The 20182-nt window shown below is 51.3% G+C and overlaps 1 protein-coding gene across 1 annotated transcript; it reads left to right on the top strand.

The window, feature by feature from the left end:
- The first annotated feature begins 8222 nt into the window (after positions 1–8222).
- On the top strand, positions 8223–10579 carry LOC134434606 (UDP-N-acetylglucosamine transferase subunit ALG13 homolog). The gene is made up of 5 exons (XM_063183262.1): positions 8223–8303; positions 8708–8873; positions 9051–9186; positions 10123–10135; positions 10481–10579. The coding sequence occupies exons 1-5, from the start codon at positions 8223–8225 to the stop codon at positions 10577–10579; spliced, it is 495 nt and encodes a 164-aa protein (XP_063039332.1).
- The last annotated feature ends 9603 nt before the right edge of the window (positions 10580–20182 follow it).

Raw genomic sequence — 20182 nt, 5'->3', positions numbered from 1 at the left:
CACTTTGCTTTGGTAACTGCTCCCTTGGAGCTTGGCCTTGCAAAGTGTTCCTGTCATGGCAGGAGGAATTGATGCAGAATATCCAGGAGAAATTACAGTAATTCTGTCAAACAATAATGAACAAGATTGGATTATTCAACCCCATGACAGAGTAGCACAATTATTGATCTTGCAATTTTAAGAACAATTGTGAAAAAAGGAGATCCACCTCCAGTCACCACCGTTGTGGGGATAAAGGGTTTGGATGCAGCAGCCCTAATAATGGAGCCAGAGTGTGGGTCCAGAGGCCAAATGGCCCTCCCGAGGCAGCTGAAGGAACAGCTCCTAGGAAAGACAACTCTGAGTCCTGAAACCTGGGCAGGAACAATGGGAATGTGTCCCTGCAGCCAGGGATTCTGTGTGAGAACAAGGAGATTTGACAGGATATTGTTTTACACATCCTGCCAGACCAGATCTCCCTGTTTGCCCCAAGGGCCCCTGTGGAAAATGCTCTGATCCACGGGGCTCCATGTTAAGGCTGCTGTGACACTGAGGGACTTGCACAGGAATTCCATCCAGGAGCCTGGGTGCCCCTCAGGGACTGGGACCCGGCCCCTTCCAGCCAGAGGGGAAAGGGTCCCCCCAAGCCTTGTTAGCCACAGACAGCATGGTAAAGCTGAACAGCAAAGGGCCTTGGGGCATTATTCTGGAATTAAAAAGGTGCCAGCTCCACGGACAACAGAATTCTTGTTCCTAACTCCAATGGGATTGAGAAAATAGAATGAAGAACGGTGTCACTAAAGTACTCCTGATGTCTGTAAGGTGTACCTTGATAGTCAGCCAGAATCTTTGTCTGCCACAAACACCTCTCGTTTTTCACCAAGGGGTTAGTCATCAAAATGTAATGATGGGTTATGATGGATTGCTGAGCTTCTTTTGTAATTCTTTGCTAATGATGATGTGCTTTGCTGAGCTTATCCTTTTGTAAATCTCTGCAGCTGTGCATGATATAAATGACACAATTCCTTAAGCTGGTGTCTGTGTCTTTGGTAGTGACCCTGCCCACTGGTGAAACAGGGCCCCCTCTGTTTTGCCTTAAGTGTTACCTGGGAAGGCAAAAACTTTCCCTCCAAAATTCCCCCCTTCCTCCCTGTTCCCCCCATTCCTACCCTGAGCATGATGTGCTCTGGTCTGGGGTATGCCTGAGCTCAGTTGGGGTCCCCTGTCCTGGCTGTGTCCCCTGCCCAGCTCCCCCGCAGCCCCAGCCCCTGCCCAGCGTGGCCAGACCTCCTTACGAGAGTCCCTGCATCAATATCAGCCACTGAATGCTGCAATCACTTCTTGTGTAATAGGAACAGCAATAAAAGACACCCTTTATAATAGGAATACATATTTCTTATAAGCTCTTTGAACTCTTTCTCCATAACTGTCAAAGGAAACCCTCCTAATGAACTGCATTGGAGCAGAGGGAAATCAAGGCAGAGCCATGGTTTGTCATGACTTGCTTGATCCTAATGAGCCCCGTGGTGCATTTGGCGTGAGCCCTGGAACCTCAGGGCCTGGGAGGAGATTGCACAAACCTTGCCAGGAGTCAAAGTCAGAAGAAAACCCCAAAGTGTCTCAGAGCACTAATGGCTCCCACTGAGGTCCATCCCCAACAGAGGCTCCTCATGGACTCCTTACAGGACAGAATTGGAGACCAGGATGGCACAAAAGCCTCTCAAACACTCAGTGTGGGAAGGAAAATCCAAAGTACCTTAAACACCTTGAGTGTCTCAAAGGATTAATGAGCCCTACTGAGTGTAAGTACAAAGCTCTCCAGGGACTAATTAACACAGATAATTGGGGCCATGATTGCACAAACCTCTCCCAGAGTCTGTATCCAAAGGGAAACACCAAGTACCTTAAAATAACTGAAGTACCTTGTAGCATTAATGAGCCCCACTGAGTGTTGTTACTGACAAAGCCACTGCAGGGACTAATGACAGCAGATAATTGGAGGCCATGATTGCACAAACCTCTCAGAGACTCCAAGGCAAAAGCAAAACCCAAAGTCCTTTGAAAAACCTGCAGTCCCTGTAGGGAGCATTCAGGAGCCCCCAGGGCCATTCCTGAGCAAGGCTCCCCAGGGACTACTTCCAGCAGATCCTTGAGGCCACTGGGATGTGGGCTAGGGGCGGATGCTGAGGGCAGGACAAGGGGCTGACAGTGCCCAGCCTGGCTGGGGCTGTGCCAGGAGGCCCCAGGGCCTCAGGACAAGGTGTCTCCTCACAGCCCTTGGTGGCACAGACCCTGCTGTGCCCCAGGGCACAAGGACTCGGCTTCTCTTTTTCCCCAGCTGTCATCAGTGCCTCCAGTTCTCTGCTCTGCCTGGGGCCTTGGGACACTTTCTCAGTTGTGAACCTCAGTGGGACCCATTAAAAGTCCAAGAAAGTTTGGAGCTGGATTCTGACTTGGAGTTCTGGAGAGGTTTCTTCAGCTCCCTCTCAGGGACTGATGTTCAGGGCTCAGAGTAAAAGGGATGAAATTCAGGTATGATCTAGAAAATACTTCTTCCCTGTCAGGGTGGTGAAGTCCTGGCACAGGTTGCTCACAGAAGCAGAGTAAATAAAGTCTTAGAATTCTTCTTTTCTGTCCCATTGCTATTCCATAAGTTCAAGTTTGGTTTTCAGAGTGCCACCTTCTCAGCTGGTTGCCATTTGTGTCCTGCTTTCTCTCCTGCCTTCCTTTGTCTGCTCCTTTTCCCTTCCACACGGTCTCTCTTTACCTGTGGCAGCTCCCAGCCAAAGACCTTCCCCTGATTTTTTTTTTTTTCTTCCCAACTCGGGTGCTCAAACAGCCCTGGATGAAGTTCTGGAGGCTGGCAGTGAAATGTCTTTGTAAGATCTTGCTCTGCTTGTGTCTTGGCCCCTTCAGAATTTGGCCTTGAAGGGCAGGAGCATCTTTTCCTTGCTGGCAGCTGGAATTGCAGCCCATGGCAGTGAGTGCCAGAGATGTCAGAGGGCGATTGCTGAGGCTGCCGGGGCGCTGCTCCTGCCGTGCCTGCCAGGGGAGCTGTGCAGGGCAGGGTCAGGCTGCAGCAGCTGGCTGGGCTCCCCGAGCAGACAGCAAAGGCGGCTTTGCTGCACATTCTGCAGCTGGGAGCAGAGGGAAGAAGGGCAGGGAGTCCCTGACAGAATGCTGGAATGCTTGTGCCTGGAAGGAACCTGCCCATGGGTCCATCCAGGCTTAAGGTGCCATGAGGGAGAGGTGCCTCAGCCCCAGTGAAGGCACAAATGAGACCATAGGAGAACAAAACCATATTGTTTTGTTCATGGATTTTACTGAACAAGAAATGGGAGCTCAGGAGATCGAAATACGAAAGAGGTCTTGGAGAGAGAGAGCTTAGAAGATGATCAGTTGGAAGTAGATACTTTTTAAGGTCCTTTCCTGCATTCTGGGATTCTAGAAGACGTGTAGATGTGAATTTGGATTTAATATTCTTCTTCTTATTATAATTTCTTCTTCTTTCTTTCTCTTCTTCCCCTTCTTCTTCTTAATTGCTACTACTATTCTTTCTTCTTCTTTAAAATATTCTTCCTATTCTCCTTCTAAGTAATCTTATTTGCTTGCTATGCTTATTAACTATGTCATTCTTGATTTTTAATATTCCTTTATTAATTACTAGTTTTTCATCTTCCTCTTCATCTTCGTATTCCTATTCTCATTCTTATTATTCTTACTAAATTTACTACTACTATTTCTTATTCTTCTTCTTATTCCTATTCTTTTTTTTAAATATTTTCAAAATATCTTTTGTGTAAGTTTTTTTTAATTTTTTTTTTTACTACTACTATTTCTTAAACTCAACTTTAATTTGTTTCGGAGGAATGGTATGAGTCAAAGTCCTGCAGTCACATCCATGGAGCAACAGCTCCCACCTGTGCTCATTCCTCAGGGATACAATCCCAAAGGACCAGCGCGGAATCCTTTCAAGATGAGAGGAAATGGCCTTTGATGGCACCAGGGGAGGTTTGGATTCAATGTCAGAAAGAATTTTTCTCTGACAGAGGGGTGAGGCACTGGAAGAAGCTGCCCAGGGAGGCGGTGGAGTCGCCGTCTCTGAGGCGTTGAGGAGTTGTGCGGATGTTGCCCTTGAGGACGTGGTTGTGCGGTGATGATGGTGCTGCCAGAGTGCCAGTGGCACTGGGTGAACGTCAGGGTCTCTTCCCACCTCGATGACTCTGGGATTCCCTGCTGAGCGTTCTGGCACCAATTGTGTCCCACACGTGCTGTTTAGGAGTGGCCCCAGCAGTGACTGTGGGTGCTGGGGAGATGCTCCTGGCTGGCCGGGGCAGCTGAGGCTGCAGGGCCATGTCCAGGCCGAGGCCGCCTGTGTGGCTCCCTGGGGCCCCGCGCAGGGAGCAGCCATCATCGGCTGGCCCGGGCTGGGCAGGGCCATGGGTGCTGCTCCTGTAGCTGCCGCGCCAGGCAGGGCCAGCAGAGCAGTGCCCGCAGTGCCCGCAGCGCCTGCTTGAGGCACCCGGGCCGTTTGCTCGGGGCAGCGCTGCTGCCTGTGGGCCTGCGCTCCCGGCTGGCCAGCTGAGGCGCTGCCACGGCTCTGCGGGGCAGGCCCCTGGCTCTGTGGCCCTGCCTCGGGCCCCTGCTGGCCCATGGAGCCTTCGCTGCACAGGGAGGGAAGCGAGGCACACAGGGACTCCGCTGCCTGCCCCTCAACCCAGACCTCCTGAGGGACGGGTAGTGGCAGCCCATCTGTCGCAAGATCTGCCAGCCTTTGGGCCCTGCCTTCTCTTTCAGACAGCTCCAGGATACTGACTTCATGCCAGCCATCGTCCTCCTCCTCCTCCCACAGCAAGGGAGTGGGCCCGAAGCTGAAGATGCTGTTACCTGCACAGCAGTTCTGTGGCAGGTCTGTGCTGCTGCTGTCTTTCTCCGTGGAATCATCTCGGAGTTCTCTGAGTTTTGTTTTGCTGCAGCTGGAGAGGTCTTGGGAGCTGCTGAACTCTCCTTGGGACAGCTCTGGCTCTGCCCCACCTTGGTACTCTTGGCAAAGCTCAGTCTGGCTGTAGGATTCTCAGTCTTCATTGCTGCCAGCTGAGGTGCCCTCCTCACTCTCCTTCTCTGTCAGCACTGAGCCCTGCTCTGCCTCTTCCCACTGCTCCCTGGGGGTTTGGGCTCCCAGTGGGCTGGGTGAGGGGCTGGTGGGGCAGCAGGGTCTGTCTGGAGCAGGGACTGGGCTCTGTGTCCCTGCTGATGGCACCATCTCCCTGGGGGCAGGAGAATGTGCCTGCTTCTCCTGGCTGTTCGCACTTCCTTGCCTTTGCTGGCTCAGCTTTGGCTCAGTCACCTCCTTTTCCATTGGGGGCAGCTCCTGGGCTGTTGCCCTTTGTTGCCACTGGTAGGGCTGTTGCTGTGCCCCCTCTCCCCACAGCACACTCACAGCCGCCTTGCACTGCTGCAACTCGTGGGCACTCATTGCTCTGCATGGGGACGCTTCCTTGGCTGCCATTGCAGGCACCTACTGGAAGAATTCACAGCTTGTCCCCTCTTCCCTCAGGCCAAGCTCTCGGGCCCCAACATCTCCCCACTTGTCATCTCTGTCACGTTTCTTCTCTTCTTCCATGATGACAAAGGGTCTCTCCTCCTCCTCCTCAGTGTCTGACCGTGGCCAGGCTGAGGCACCCACTGCCCCCACCAAGTGCCTGCTGAGGGCCTGGTCTTGCCCCTAGCTGGGCAGGGGGCTGGGTGACTGGAAGGAGTTGAGCTTTGTCTTTCAAAGGGAATTTTGGGGCATCAAGGGTGTCTTTGGTGTTACAAACTGAATGTAAAAATCCCCTGAGCAGTCACTGGCAGGTCAGGTCTGTGAGCACAGTGTGGTTTATGTGCAGGAACACGGGGCAGAGGCAGCAATGAAACAAGGCACAGCACCACACCTGGATTACCTGACCTCTTACCTGCCTCAAAACTGCACAGGCTCAGCTCCAAGCACCTCATTTTGAGAGTGATGTGTAGTTCTCACAGACCTCAGCCTAAGCACTCATGGGCAAAATTCTACTTATGCCCTACACAACTTCTAATTAAAACAGCAGGTACAAATTAGCATGAAATTGAATCCTTTAATGGATGGTTTTCCCTTTTCTCTTCCATTTAAAATCACCCTAACAAGCCTGATTCAATGTGCAAGTGGAATGTATCCTCCAGCGAAAATTCAAATTTAAGTCACTGCAATTTTACATGTGAATATTTTTTCCTCTAGCCCCTATACAGCATGAAGCTGGAAGTGCCCGCTGCAGAGGACACTGACTTCCAGTGACACACAGGGAATAAAACCCCAAAACTCCTAACATTTAATTATCCTGTCCTTTACCAGGTGCTGAACCTCATCTCCAACACCTGAAAAATTTAGTATTTTCCTTTTCATCCCAAATCCACCTTCTTCTCCCACAGCTGTCAGGGCCCTGACTGCACTAATTGTGTGACCAGTCTCAGCTGGGGCTTCCACTCACACTCTTGGACAGGGACTTTATTTAGCCTTGGGGTTTAAATAGAACAATAGAATGGTTTGGTTTTGCAGGGACCTTAAGTTCATCCAGTTTTAACTCTCTGCCATGGTCAGGGACACCTTTGCTGATGCAAGCCCCATCCAGCCTGGCCTTGGATGCTTCCAGGGATCCAGAGGCAGCCACAGCTTCTCTGGGCACACTTTGCCAGGGCCTCACCACTCTCACAGGAAAGAATTAATTCTCAATATCCAGTCTAAATCTGCCCTTTTTCAGTTTAAAGCCATTTCCCTGTGTCCTGTCACTGCAGGCTCTTGTCCAAAGTCCCTCTCCAGCTCTCTCTTGGAGCTCCTTTAAGCACTGGAAGGAATTCTAAGGTGTCTCTGGAGCCTCCTCTTCTCCAGGCTGAACACTGATCTCTCCCAGCCTGTCTGCCCAGCAGAGATGTTCCAGCCCCTGAGCCTCTTTATGGCCCTCCTCTGAACCTACCTGACCATGTCCTTCTCCTGCTGGGATGACAGAGGTGACTCGTGGGTGTCTTTGCTGCTAATTCTGTTCCTGAACTGCTGTTTGGGTTTCCTGGGCTGACATTGTGTCCATGTCCTCAGCTCCCAGATTCCTTTTCCTGAGGGACAACAGCAAGAGCTGGATGAGGCTGGGCAGAGCCACTAAGTCCCTGTGCACTCAGGACACTAGTAATGTTTTGCTCTACAGCATTTTTCCCCCAGACAGTGTCTACTGTCAGCACTATTTCCTTTAATCAAAAAATAAATACATTTCAGCGTGGCTCATGATGCTAAATGAAAATAACAGGGGGCTAATGAGCATTGTGAACAAGGCATTAACATGGCAGAGGTTTCCACAAGAAGCTGCATCCTTCTTCCAACAACATGTATACACAACTGTGTCTACAGTTGTGACCTCATCTGTTGACTTTAATTCAGGGAATAAATAGATTTAGATGTCTAACTTTGGTTTATCTTTGTAGCAAATTATGCATTGTGTTACACTTACTAATAAGGAACAAAACTGCCAACTCTGTTTGTGCAACTGTTCAGGGGTCATTCTTACTCTTCACTGAACACATTTAACACATCTAATATTCATAACTGTGTTAGCACATTTAATATTCATGAGTTTGGGGTAGAAGTTAAAGTGTTACTCCCCCAGTAAGTGTTGTGGGAGGATTGGGCCAGTGTCAGTCTGTAAAGGGAGGGTGGCTGTGGCTCTGCTCTGGCAATGGCACTTCTGAACACACCCACACAGGCCGTCCGCGAGTTATGTGCGTCCCCAAGGCTGAAATAACACGTGCAGGCCAAAACTTTTCTAATCCCTTTTCCAAATTTATTTTTACCTCTTCTCCTTGAAAATCTAAAACCCTGGAACAGCCTTGGCTACCCCTCTAAACGCTGCTGGACAGTGGGCTCATTAGAGCGGCCACCATCGCTGCTGGTGCGGTACTGTGAGGGAGAACCTCACGGCGCAGTGGCACCAGCCCCGCCGAAACGGGCGGACGGGAAAAACCCATGAAGAGAAGCCACGGTAGGGGACAAGGAGGGACAAGGAGGGACAAGGAAGGACAAGAAGGGACAGGAGGGTCAGGGAGGAACAAGGAGGGACAGGGAGGGAAGGAGGCATTCCCACCTGCCCCGTCCCTCTCCTCAGCCCTGCCGCCATTTCGGGAGCTCTGTGCGGGCGTGCGGCTCCCCCTGGCGGCCTCACAGCCGTCCTGTCCCGGTGGCCATGAAGTCCATGTTCGTCACCGTGAGCACCACCAGCTTCGATGAGCTGATCGCCGCGGCCCGCTCCCCGCCCGCGCTGCAGGTCAGTCGGCCGAGACACCGACACCGGCCCTGGCCCGGGCCTGCCCTCCCGGGGCTGGCGCCTGTGCGCCGCGGGCTGCCCTGCCCTCCCTGCCGCATCCCGGCAGCAGTGCCGGGGCGCCTGAGGGCGCCGTGGCGGTTCGAGGGTGCCCGGCGGAGAAGCATGAAGTGTTGCTTGAGGAAGGGGAGGGACGGCCTGTGGGACGGGGAGGGGGGGGGGTGATACCGGGGCCGGGGCCGTCTGGAGCTGGGCACAGCCCTCACACAGCCTCTCTATCCCCGCCTCATCCCCTTCGTTCCACCTCCGTCATCCCCCCCTTCTTCTCCTTCTCTCTCTCCGTCCCCCCTCCCCACCATCTTCTCCGCCCCCCTTATCGCCTCCATCCCCCGGTGCCCTGCCCGCAGGCGCTGCAGAGCCGCGGGTACCAGAAGCTGGTGCTGCAGGCGGGCTGGGGCTCGCTGCCGCAGCCGCAGCCCAGCAGCAGCCCGGCCGCGGCGGTGGAAGCGTTCCGGTTCAAGGACTCGCTGGCTGAGGAGCTGCAGAGCGCAGACCTGGTCATCAGCCACACAGGTACAGCCCGGCTGCTTCTGGGGCTGCGGGAGCTCCGTGGGATGAGGTCTCTTCAGCCCGGGGTGAGCTGGCTGGGAGTGCTGAGCTCCACAGCTGGGTTGTTCAAGAGGCTCCCCTCTTTCAGCAGCGAGTAGGGGGATATTTGATCTCTCACCATGTTTTCTGTTCCTCTTGTAGGTGCTGGTAGCTGCCTGGAGACTCTAGAGAATGGAAAACCACTAATAGTAGTAATAAATGACAAGCTGATGAACCATCAGCTTGAGCTGGCCAAACAGCTGCACAGAGATGGCTGTGTCCTCTACTGTAACTGCAGGTATGGAGCTGCTGGGGCTGTTCCTGCTGGGCAAGAGCATTCAGTCCATGTGACTGCACAGCTGAGAACGCAACAAGGTAATTTACATCCTTCTCTGTCATCTCCATCTGGATATTACATTTTCCAGAGTGAATAGACTAACACTATGTAGAAATTTACCACACTTACCAAGCTTTTTTACCACAATAATTATTTTTTTACCACTTATAAATATTTTTTCATTTGAGGTAACATATATTTAGATTAAAAAAAGAAAAACACTTCAGGGGATTAATAAAGCAGATATAGATATTATCTGGTTAGTAACTTTAAATACCCCTGTCTTTCAGGTACTCATTCAGGCTGCCCTTTTAACCAAACTTCCTGAATCCACCATACCATCTGACAAGTAGTTTCACAGATCCACTGCCTGTCACTTCAGGAGCAAAATTTAAACTAAACTAACAAAAACACACAAAAAACCCCCTACCCCACAAGCAAACAATGTGTGAAAAAATCCCACCATCACCAAAACTCCTAGCTCCTTTTTTTAGAGTTCATCCTGACTCCTGTTGGGTTTATTTCTCCTCCTGGTTTTGACTGTATCTTACTGTTTTCTCTTTACTCATGATTGACTCCACTCTAAAAATAAAAGATGACTTTTAAACTGAAGGCAGAAAAAATGTAACGCCCTTTACTTAGTCTGCATCTTGTTCCTTTGCCTTGCAAGCAGAGTTTCCTATGTTTCAGACGAGCTTTCTGAACAGACCAGGCCTGGCATTCATTTAAATTGAGCAAGTTTCCTAAACTTATTATCTTGGTGCTTCTGTCAGCTTTGGAATATTTATTTCTTTGTGTTGGGCAGTGCCAAGCATTCGAGCCTTATTTGCAGCCTGATACTAGCAAGTGACAGATTGATGTAGCTGTTCTTTCTGACCCTTTCTGTGATCAGGGGAGAACTCTTCCATGTGTTCAAATAGGATGGATTTCCTCTTATGGTTTATGGAGCAGAGCCTCAGATCTTGCTCAGTCTCCCAGCACTGTGACCACAGAAGATTAAAAAGTGTCAAAGTTGAGTTTGTCTCAGAAAGCTGATGGAAGTGTGTTCTCAGCAAGGCTCCCTACCAGCCAGTGCTGGCTGGGGCCTGCTGCTCTGGGCATTCTCTTCCTTTCCATACATATCCTTATTTAATATTTCCATGCTAAAGAATTATGTATGGATGCATAGAAAGAAAATTGTATTTAAAATTTTCCCATGGGGTGGCTATTTCTTTAATTTTTGCTTTTGGTCTCTTTTTACTGCACTCTTGTGGAGACAATGCAGTCAATGAACTTGTCAGCTTTTAAACCTTTTCCTCCTGGACAGCCAGAAAAGTTTGCTTCATTCTTGAATAAAGTTCTTGGGTTACAATAAACAAAACAGAGAAATAAAAAAGTTGGAACAAAATGTGTCATCTCCTCCACTTAAGATCTGCAGCTGGGCCAAACACTCAAAGAAAATTTCATTTAATATTAACTGATATTAGTGTCAAACTCATTCAGCTTTATGCATAAAAGAGTACAATGCCAATAAGGAGGGAGTATGGACTGTCGTGCGGCATGGACAGACATATTTCTGTCACAAAAGCTGCACTGGAATGGGAATTCCACCGATGAGGACAAGTTAAACTACTTCTTTACAGGCATGGCATATGCCTTCTGGTCTCTTGACCTTTTTTGCTAAACACAGGTGGAAATGTGAAATACAACGCTGTGTTTCATGTCAGGTACAAACAGGCGACGTGTATTTGTGAATGAGAAATGTGTGGACCCAGACAATGGGCGAGCTGTGAATTCTATTAATAAGTGAGGAAAATAAAGCATGGAAAAAGGCCTTTGAACCTATCTTTGGTTTGCAATTAACGCTGGTTGATTTAGGAGCATTGGAATTAAGGTGTTAAAGATAAGGCTTTTTGCTTGCATTGAATCCATAAAGAGCTCTGCAATAATAATCTTTTGAAGCATAATTTTAGAATATTACTTGTATCCTTGAAACTATAGCTTTGGAATATATAAAAAGGAAATATGCTTATCTCACGCCTTATTGAAGCAGAGAAAAACAGCTTGAGAAAGGAAGATGAACATCACCTGAAGCGTTATGAACAAAAATTCTGCCAATTTTTTTTGTGAGAAAAAGCTTACCGTGGTTGCTGCTGGGCTGCTGCTTGTGTTATGGTAATTATGGGTCGTTGTCGTTAATAGTTGGTTTTGTATCAGTAAAAACTCCAGCTGGGACCAAGTTAATGGCCCTTCTCTGAGACAGTGAAGGGTGGGGACCTCCCAAACAGTGAGGAGAAGAGACTTTAGGGGGGGGAATATGCAAAATAACTCCAGGACCAGCATGCCATGAGAAGCTACTGCTTCTAGCTTGCTAAAAAAGACCTCAAAACAACAAGCCGCCTAAGAGCTGAGAGATTGGAGTGATGTCTGGACGTCAGGAACGGAGCGCTGAGCCTGCAGAGATGCTGAACACCGTCGCATTCCCTCTCACCCTGAGCACGGGAGTCGTCCCGATGCCAGGAGCAGGCCAAGAGAGGTGGCAGGATTAACATCGGAAGGGGTCACCACGCCCTAAAGGCTCCCACGAGGACCGGACCCCCAGCTCTGCCCCTAGTGGACAAAGCTGCGCATGTCCTCCTCCTCCAAGTCACCCGGGGAGAGGCGACGGGAAGCTGCAGCCCCTTCCGAGCTGCCCAATCCTGAGCTGATCACTTTTAATAAAGGCACTAAAAGGAGAAAAAGTCTCCTGCCCTGTTTATTTTAGCTTGGGCGCTCGTCCGCAATTACCACGCCAGAAGAGGACACCAGGACTGGCCATCTTGGACCTCCAGGACAGCTGGCTATCAGGACCAGAGAGATCGGCTCAGGACCAGCGACACAGAGGAGCACTGGAGCACCAGACTGGTGAGAAATCCGGTGGCAGGAGTGGGAGACGTGCGCATGTGTGTGTGAGTGAGACGAGGGCTGGCAGCCGGACCTTCGGAGCAAGAGCGGACCTCTTGGTACCAGATTTCCGAATGTTCGCGAGAAAGCCAGCCGGGAACAGGGGAAAGTGAGTGGAATTAGCGTGAGTGAGTCGTCTCCTAAGGGGGAAAAAAAAGGGCTCCCCCTCTCTGGGCATGCGGAGGGAATAGTTGTATGAGTGGAACGCACGAAAAGTAAGTCCTGACAGAGGGAAGTCAGGCAGATTGTAAGTCCCGAGAAGGATTCGGGTAGCTCACAAGCCCTGCAGGCAAAGTAAGTCCTGACAAAGGAGTCAGGCACAAACCCCAGCGAAGGAGGCTGCGTGTTGTTTTTAAGTCCTGATACGGTGAAGCCTAAAAATTGGCACGTTAGGCAAACTAAAAATCAGGCAGCAGCTCTTCCTGACTGAGGGAGTCAGGCACAACCTGGATTCTTAGGCTGACGTTTCATGTGTTCAAGTCCTGATAGATGTAAGACCTGACATTGGGAAAGTTGGACAATCAAGAGATCGGGCAGTTGTTTCAGTATAAAGTCCTGAGCATCATGCAGAAATTTGAAGTTCGGTGGAGGAGGCTGAAGCTCCTCAAACAAGAGGTTTATTTTTTTTAATTACCTGTCAGTAGAGGCACCTTTGGGATTTTTTACTGTTGAGACCTGAAAAATGGGAGGGTGTAATAGTAAAAAAAGACCGGCAAGAGACTGAGGAATATACCTTCCAATAGTCCCTTAAGAGAACTGTTGGAGAGATGGGGTTCTATAGAGGCCACAGAGGGATTAGATAAAATGAAAATGATCCACTACTGTGTAGAAGTGTGGCCGGAATTAGAGGTGCAAGGAGGATGGCCTTGGTGTGGGACAACGGACAAGTGGATGTGCCAACAACTAAATCATCTGACAGCTCGAGGAGATACTGATCCTGAGCAATTACTGTATGTATCTTGCTGGTTAAAGAATGCTATTGGGGATGAAGGGGTGCGAATTTGTAAGGTACAGAAGAAGAAGTAGATTCTTTTAGGTCCTGCTTAGGTTATTTTAATCTGTTCATAAATTGACATGTGCAAATGTGAATGTGACACTGTGTCACTGTGAATTGACATGTGACACTGAATCCAAGTACCTCCTCATGCAGTTTGAATAGACATGAAAATCAAGACCCTTCATGGCTGACAATCAATCAGACTCTCCCTACCCCCACCCCACCATTTCCCCCATCCAAGCCCTGGCACTCAGAGCAGCCTTGTGCAAATCTGTGCTCCCTCCAGCCCAGGCTGCACCTGCAGCTTTCAGCTACTTGGCTCCAACACCCACCTGCTTTCCTTGGAGAAGGAGCTGTCCGAGACACAGAGGGATGTTCATTTAATCTCAGCCAACAAAGCCAAGGGAAGGCACAGCTCCATCAAATGCAAAAGTCATTCCTGTGGTGGAAATTACATCTACTTTCCACAGACATTCTCAGAGCAATGGAAAACACCTTCTGTGCCCAGCACAGATCCCAAGGTCCCCCCAAACCCTTCCTGCCCCAATTCTGCCCAGATTTGCTCTTTGCACACATGAGTCACACGCTGAAGTCAGGAGCTCCCTCCATGCCCAGGGGGAGGAAAAGAGAGAAAGGGGATGAAGAGCTCTCCTGTGCAGAGACCAAAGTCCAAGTGCAGCCCATGCAGTGGGACCCACAACTCATCAGGTTTGTGTCCTTTGGCCTCAGGGACTGATGACACTCAGAGGCACAGAAAGGTTTCTTGTAAACAAACAGAACCTGATCATTTGAACAGTTTAATAACCATCACAGCTCTTCTCTCAGCTCTCTGGGATGTCCCAGCAGCATGTGACATGTCCCCTATCCCCCATGGATTTCTGTACAAGAACAGTTTTAGATCAGGACAAAAGAAAAAAAAGGTTCTGTGATAAATACAAACATAATTGAGGTGATGATTATTTTTATATTTATAATATATAAACTCGGAAATCTTGGTCAACTTCTTGCACCTCAAAGCATTAAACCAGTCAATTGAGAGGTACTTGAATGACCAGAAAGGACCTAGAGGAGAAAATCTGGGAGCAGCAGGAAGTACAAAGATCCAGCTGCTCTAAATGAAAAGATGTTCTTAGAAATGGCCATTAAAACAGGAGAGCAGGAAACACCTGATGGAAGAGTGAGATTAAATAATAAACTGAATAATGCTGACACAAGTAGATGAGAAGATCAGTGTTTCTTCTTCTGCCATCAGTATGCTTCCAGGGAATCCCTGTTCGTACTAGGAAAATTTTGCCATTTCTCAAAAGTACTCAAATGACCCACATAAAAAAGATCTGCTTGTATCTTATGATATAAGCAGGTATTAAAACCTGTGCCCCTTTCCAGGCAGACATCAGTTGTGTGCCTATGAACAGGCAGTGCCACTTGTGCCCTGAGGTTCCCAGCTGGGATTGGATCTCTCCGAGAGCACCCAAAGGAGAGCAGAGATCCTTGCAAGCTGCAGGTCCCTGACAGCCCCGCAGGGTTACTCTTCCATCAACATCTGCTCTGCTTCAGTCTGAAACAGGGCCCAGCATGGTGCCGGGATCATCAGAGAGCTGAGGTGTGTGCTGAAATTCAATGCCCTCCCCATCGCACAGCAGCCCTGCATTTCCCTCCTGCAGCCTTGGTCTCCAGCACAGCCATGGAGGCTCTTTGGGCTCTGGACTGTTGCTGCAGCCCCCAAGGACAGCTGAGCTCTGCCTTTGGCACAGTCAGGCCTGGCCAGCGCAGGCCATGCTCAGCAATTGCTTGTGTGTGCCTGGCCTTGCTGTCAGCCCTGGCAGCGGCCGCATGGCCCCTTTGTGGCCCTGTGCTGGCCCTGCCATGGTGGCCACACCCCTGTGCAGGCCCAGCCCAGGCCAGGAGCATTGCGGCTGAGAACGGCCCCTGTGCCATGGTGCCCACAGCAGCCTTGGGGCTCTGTGCCCCATGGCCTCCCTGCTGGGCAGCCTCTGCCAGCTCCTGCAGAGCCCGGGGCATCTGTGGGCCTGCACAGACAATGTAATGGGTTAAAACTTTAAGTTTGTTCATCAAAGCTGACAAAGTAATTCCAGTAAGACTATTGCATCACCTCTAGTTTGTCTAAGTAAATTTCCAGACTTTAAAGGATAAGGAAGATGAAACCAAAAGACAATAGTTTTCACAAACAGTTGTTTATCTGTTAGTAAACTGTTAATATGGGTGGGGGGTTTGCTATGATTGATAACACAGTATCAGCTTATCCACTCAGTAAACCTAGGATTCCAGGAACTCAGCAGACTGAGCCTAAGAATTCCAGGAATCAGAGAAAGGAAAATTACCAACTTTCATCTTCAGACCCCAGGAGGTGGACTATGACCACCTAAACACAAAAGAAGAATACGCAGAGTACTACACATCAGCCTGGAAGCAGGACTGTATAAGAACTCCACGGAAAATCAGATGAGTGCGGCAGTGGTAGAGCGGAGACTCTCCTGTCACGCAGCGCGCCCAGGACGCTGACTTTGCCTATTATCACTTGCTCTATCAATTAATAAATTTAATTTTATTTGGACTTATTAGTGGGTGATTCATTCCCCACCGCAACTAACCTATAACAGACAGCCCTGCCTCGTGCTCTCCAGACCTTTGGGCCAGCAGAGAGGCAGCCAGGGCTGGCCATGGCCAGGAACAGGCCCTGAGCCCTGCAGGAGGATAGAGCTGGGCCACAGCCAAACTCAGCTCAGGACAAAGCTGGGCTCAGCAGCCAGGGCTGCCAAGGGCTGGGCACAGAGACTGGGGCTGACAAATGTCCTGGGCACCCTCCCTGCTCTGTCCATGCCACCAAGGGCACTGAGCAGCCTCCTCTCAGGGCCACTTGCCTCTTTGCAATGCCTTGCACAGGCGCTGGCCCTGCCCCACAAGGCCTGGCCTAAGTCCTGCCCCTGCACGCTCAGCCAGGCTGAGACGGACACTGATGGTTTCTGGGCCAGGCTCCAAGAGCTCCCTGCAAGCTCTGCCAGCTGCCCTGAGCTCTGGGCAGCACCAAGGGCCTCTCCCCAGCCCAGCCCAGCCGGCTCTGGCCCCGCAGCTCTGCTCAGGCCAGGCTGCTCTGGCCACTGGCCCCATGGCCTCAGCCCCTGGCAAGGGCACAGCAGCAGCTGCAGCTGCCACAGGACTCAGCCCCAGCCATGGGGGAAGGTGCTTGGCTGAGGCCAAAGGAGGCTCCCTGGCTGCCCTGCTCCCCTCGGGCTGAGGTGCTGAGAGCTCTGCAGCCCCTGCTGCCATCCCATCTGCCCAGGGCAGCACAAGAGCCGCGGCCTTGGGGCCCTCAAGAGCTGCTCCTGCTCCAGGCCCAGGGCCCATGCCAAAGCTGGGCAGCCACAAAGCTGTGCCCATTTCTGTTCATTGTTGCTCTGATGGGGATGGACCTTCATCCACTAGGAGGTTGGTGATCAGTTTTCCTACTCCGGAGGCCTCTTCTTTCTTGAGCTCTTCAGTTCACAAATTCACTGAAAAAGGCTCATAAACATTTGTTCAAAATAGACAAACAAGAAAAGCCCATGGGAATAATTTAAATTTTCAGTTCTTACTCAAAATGCTCAAACTAGAAAAACCCTGGAAATAATTTATATTTTCAATTCTTCTGTGGTTAATCAGACATTTCAGAAGTGCATTTAAATTGAATATACTGTATTGAAACAATGCAGAGAACATTGTTTTATCCAGTTTTCTTTTCCTGTTTATACATTGATATCAGCAATCCCCAATTGATATGGATCCCCAGCGTCTTCTGATGCAGTCTGAACAGATATGAAAATCAAAGCCCTCCGTGGCTGACAATCAAGAACACTTTTTCCCCATCCCCTCCCATCATTTCCCTCACCCAATCCCTGGCACTCCTATGGATCAGGAATGGTGTGGCCAGCAGGAGCAGGGCAGGGATTCTTCCCCTGTGCTCAGCACTGGTTGGGCAGCATCTCGAGTGCTGTTTGCAGTTCTGGGCCCTCCAATTGAGGAAGGACATGGAGGGGCTGGAGCGTGTTCAGAGAAGGGCAACAAGGCTGGTGAGGTGTCTGGAGCACAAGTCCTGTGAGGAACAGCTGAGGGAGCTGAGGTTGTTTATCCTGGAGAAGAGGAGGCTCAAGGGAGACCTCATCACTCTCTACAACTCCCTGACAGGAGGGTGCAGCCAGGTGGGGGTCAGGAATTTTTCCCATGAAACAGTGACAGGACAAGAGGACACAGCCAAAAGCTGCACCAGGGGAAGTTTAGCTGGACATTAGGAAATATTCTTCACAGAAAGGGTGTTTGGGCATTGGAATGGGCTGCTCAGGGAGGTGGCTGAGTCACTGTCCCTAGAAGTGTTTAAAGAAAGACTGGATGTGGCACTGAGTGCCATGGTCTGGGTGACAAGGTGGTGTTGGGTCCCAGGTTGGACTTGATGCTCTCCAAAGTCTTTTGCAGCCTGGTTGATTCTCTGATGATTGTGATGCTGCAGGTGCCTGGGGAAGCCAGGGGCCATAGGGACACTGCGGGGCCTGGTGGCACTAAGAGGACCATGGTGACACTGTGTACGACATGGCAGCACAGAGCCAAGGGCCCATTGTGACACTGTGGATGGAAGCAAGGAGTCCATGGTGACAGTCTGGGTCCTGCTGGAACCACAGAGGCCACTGTGACCCTGCAGGGCCTTGTGGAACCATGCAGAGCATTGTGACAGAGCAGGACCTGGTGTCATGATGGGGCCATTGTGACACTGCAGGGCCCCATGGAACCAAGGGGCCAGTGCTGCTCCTCAGGGATTCCTGGAATGAAGGAAACATGTTTGACACCATGGTGGCCCTTGGGACCAAGAGGCCATTGTGACATGGTGGAACCAAGGAGAGCATTGCTGCACTGCCAGACCTCCTGGAACCAAGGATCCATTATGACACTTCAGGGCCTTGGGGGACAAAGGGCAACTGTGACACTGCAGGGCCCAAGGATCCAAAGGACTTTGTGGCACCAAGGGGTCCCATGGAACCAAAGAGACATTGTGACACTGGGAGGCCTCATGGAAACATGGAGGCCATAGGGACACTCTGGGGTCTCATAGAGTTGTGGTGACACCAAGCTGGCTGGGAGTGTTGATCACCTGGAGGGTAGGAGGGCTCTGCACAGGGCCCTGGACAGGCTGGATCCAGGGCCCAAATTCAACAAGGTGAGGTTTAACAAATCCAAGTGCTGGGTCCTGCACTTTGGCCACAACAAGCCCTGTAGCACTACAGGCTGGGGACAGAGTGGCTGGAGAGCAGCCAGGCAGAAAGGGACCTGCAGGGACTGATGGACAGCAGGCTGGACATGAGCCAGCAGTGTGCCCAGCTGGCCAAGAAGGCCAATGTCTCCTGGCCTGGATCAGGAATGGTGTGGCCAGCAGGAGCAGGGCAGGGATTCTTCCCCTGTGCTCAGCACTGCTTGGGCAGCACATCGAGTGCTGTGTCCAGTTCTGTGCCCACCAATTTAGGAAGGACATGGAGGGGCTGGAGCATGTCCAGAGAAGGGCAACAAGGCTGGGAAGGGGTCTGGAGGACAACTCCTGTTAGGAACAGCTGAAGGAGCTGGGGTTGTTTATCCTGGAGAAGAGGAGGCTCAGGGGAGACAAGGCGGTGTCAGGGCACAGATTGGACTTGATGATCTCCAAGGACTTTTCCAACCTTGCTGATTCTGGGATTCTCTGAAAGAACCCTTGGAGCAGTTGAAGGAGGAGCCCTGGGCCTCCTCTTCAGGAGCTCCAGCAGCCCAGGTCCCTCAGCTTCTCCTGCCAGCCCCAAAGCCCATCCTGTCAGTCCTGCAGAGCCTCTGCAGCTCCTCCTCACTGCCCAGAACAGGGAGCCCCAGAGCCAGACACAGCAGCCCAGATGTGCCCCCCTGGCCTGGGGTGCCTCTGGCAAGGGAGCAGCACCAGGCACTGCAAGAGCCTGCAGACAATTCCTGCAGCACTTGTAGGATGATCCTGCTGCCCAAGGGACATTCCCATGGTGCCAAGTCAGGAACTGCAATGGGGAGTGAGGCCGGAGAGGAAAGGGCAAACAGGGATGGGCTGTTTGCAGGGGAGGGAACAGGGATGGGCACTAGGAAGAAATTTTTTGCCAGGGAAGAGTAAAGAAATCAAAGGTGAAGCCAAGGAAATGGTCAGACAACTTTTGGGGTGGCTGCCAGGCAGCCCTGGCCCTGAGCAACAGCATCTGCAGTGGGACAGGAAACTCCCAGCTGATGGGAACAAACTTTCTGGCTGACTGCAGAGGCCAGGACAAAGATGAGTGGTTTCCCTGGTGTCCCCCAGCCCTTGCTGGCCTCAGGGGCTGATGGCATTTGTGCTCCCTCAGGTTCATGTCCCCACAGCAACATCATGGGGGTGCTCCCACCTGCTCTGTGCAATGCAAACAGGGGCTGCTGAGCCAGTGCTGCCGTGTCTGTGCCTGCAAGGATGGGGCACCTGTGTGAGCTGGGGGAGAGGCCAGGGCTGCAGAGGGGGGATGTTGTTGGCAGCTCCATGAGGACGCTCTGGGACGCTGCCCTGGGCTGTGCAGCACACTGGGGATGGATCAGCCCCTGCTCTGCTGCTCCTTCCCCTCTGCCCCAGGGCCCTTGCAGAGCCCCAGCCATGCTGTTTGCCCCCAGCCTGCCCACGGCCAGCCTGGGGCTGCTCACGGGGCTTTTCTGTGCTGAGCATTGGCCTGGCCATGTTCTTGAGAGTGCCTGGGCAAGGAGCCTGGAGCCCCCAGGCCCTGGGCTGAGGCGTCAGTGCTGCCCCAGCAGGGCCCATGGCCTGTCCCTGCTGCAGCCCCGGCACTGCCACCCCCAGGGCTGTGCCCGGCCCTGAGAGCACTCAGGCCCTACAGCAACACCAGGGCCACCAGTGTTGTGTTGTGTTTTTAAATTCCCCAGTTTTCTCCCTTATTTATGTATGCTCCCCCTTTGTTCTGTGTTAAATGGTTCCTCCCTACTCAGTTTTCCCGCCACTGTGCCCCTGACAGTTAAGTTACCATGGATACC

This window comes from Melospiza melodia, unplaced genomic scaffold (genome assembly GCF_035770615.1).
Source record: "Melospiza melodia melodia isolate bMelMel2 unplaced genomic scaffold, bMelMel2.pri scaffold_44, whole genome shotgun sequence".
Taxonomy (NCBI): domain Eukaryota; kingdom Metazoa; phylum Chordata; class Aves; order Passeriformes; family Passerellidae; genus Melospiza; species Melospiza melodia.
The sequence above is the reverse complement of the archived record's forward strand: the minus strand, read 5'-3'. Positions and strand labels throughout refer to the sequence as shown.

What these genes read in the sequence shown, in the direction of transcription:
- LOC134434606 (XM_063183262.1), top strand. Translation starts at nt 8,223, where the DNA reads ATGAAGTCCATGTTCGTCACCGTGAGCACCACCAGCTTCGATGAGCTG. An exon ending in GCTCCCCGCCCGCGCTGCAG is followed by an intron (nt 8,304 to 8,707) that starts GTCAGTCGGCCG and finishes CCCTGCCCGCAG; the next exon opens with GCGCTGCAGAGCCGCGGGTA. An exon ending in CCTGGTCATCAGCCACACAG is followed by an intron (nt 8,874 to 9,050) that starts GTACAGCCCGGC and finishes TTCCTCTTGTAG; the next exon opens with GTGCTGGTAGCTGCCTGGAG.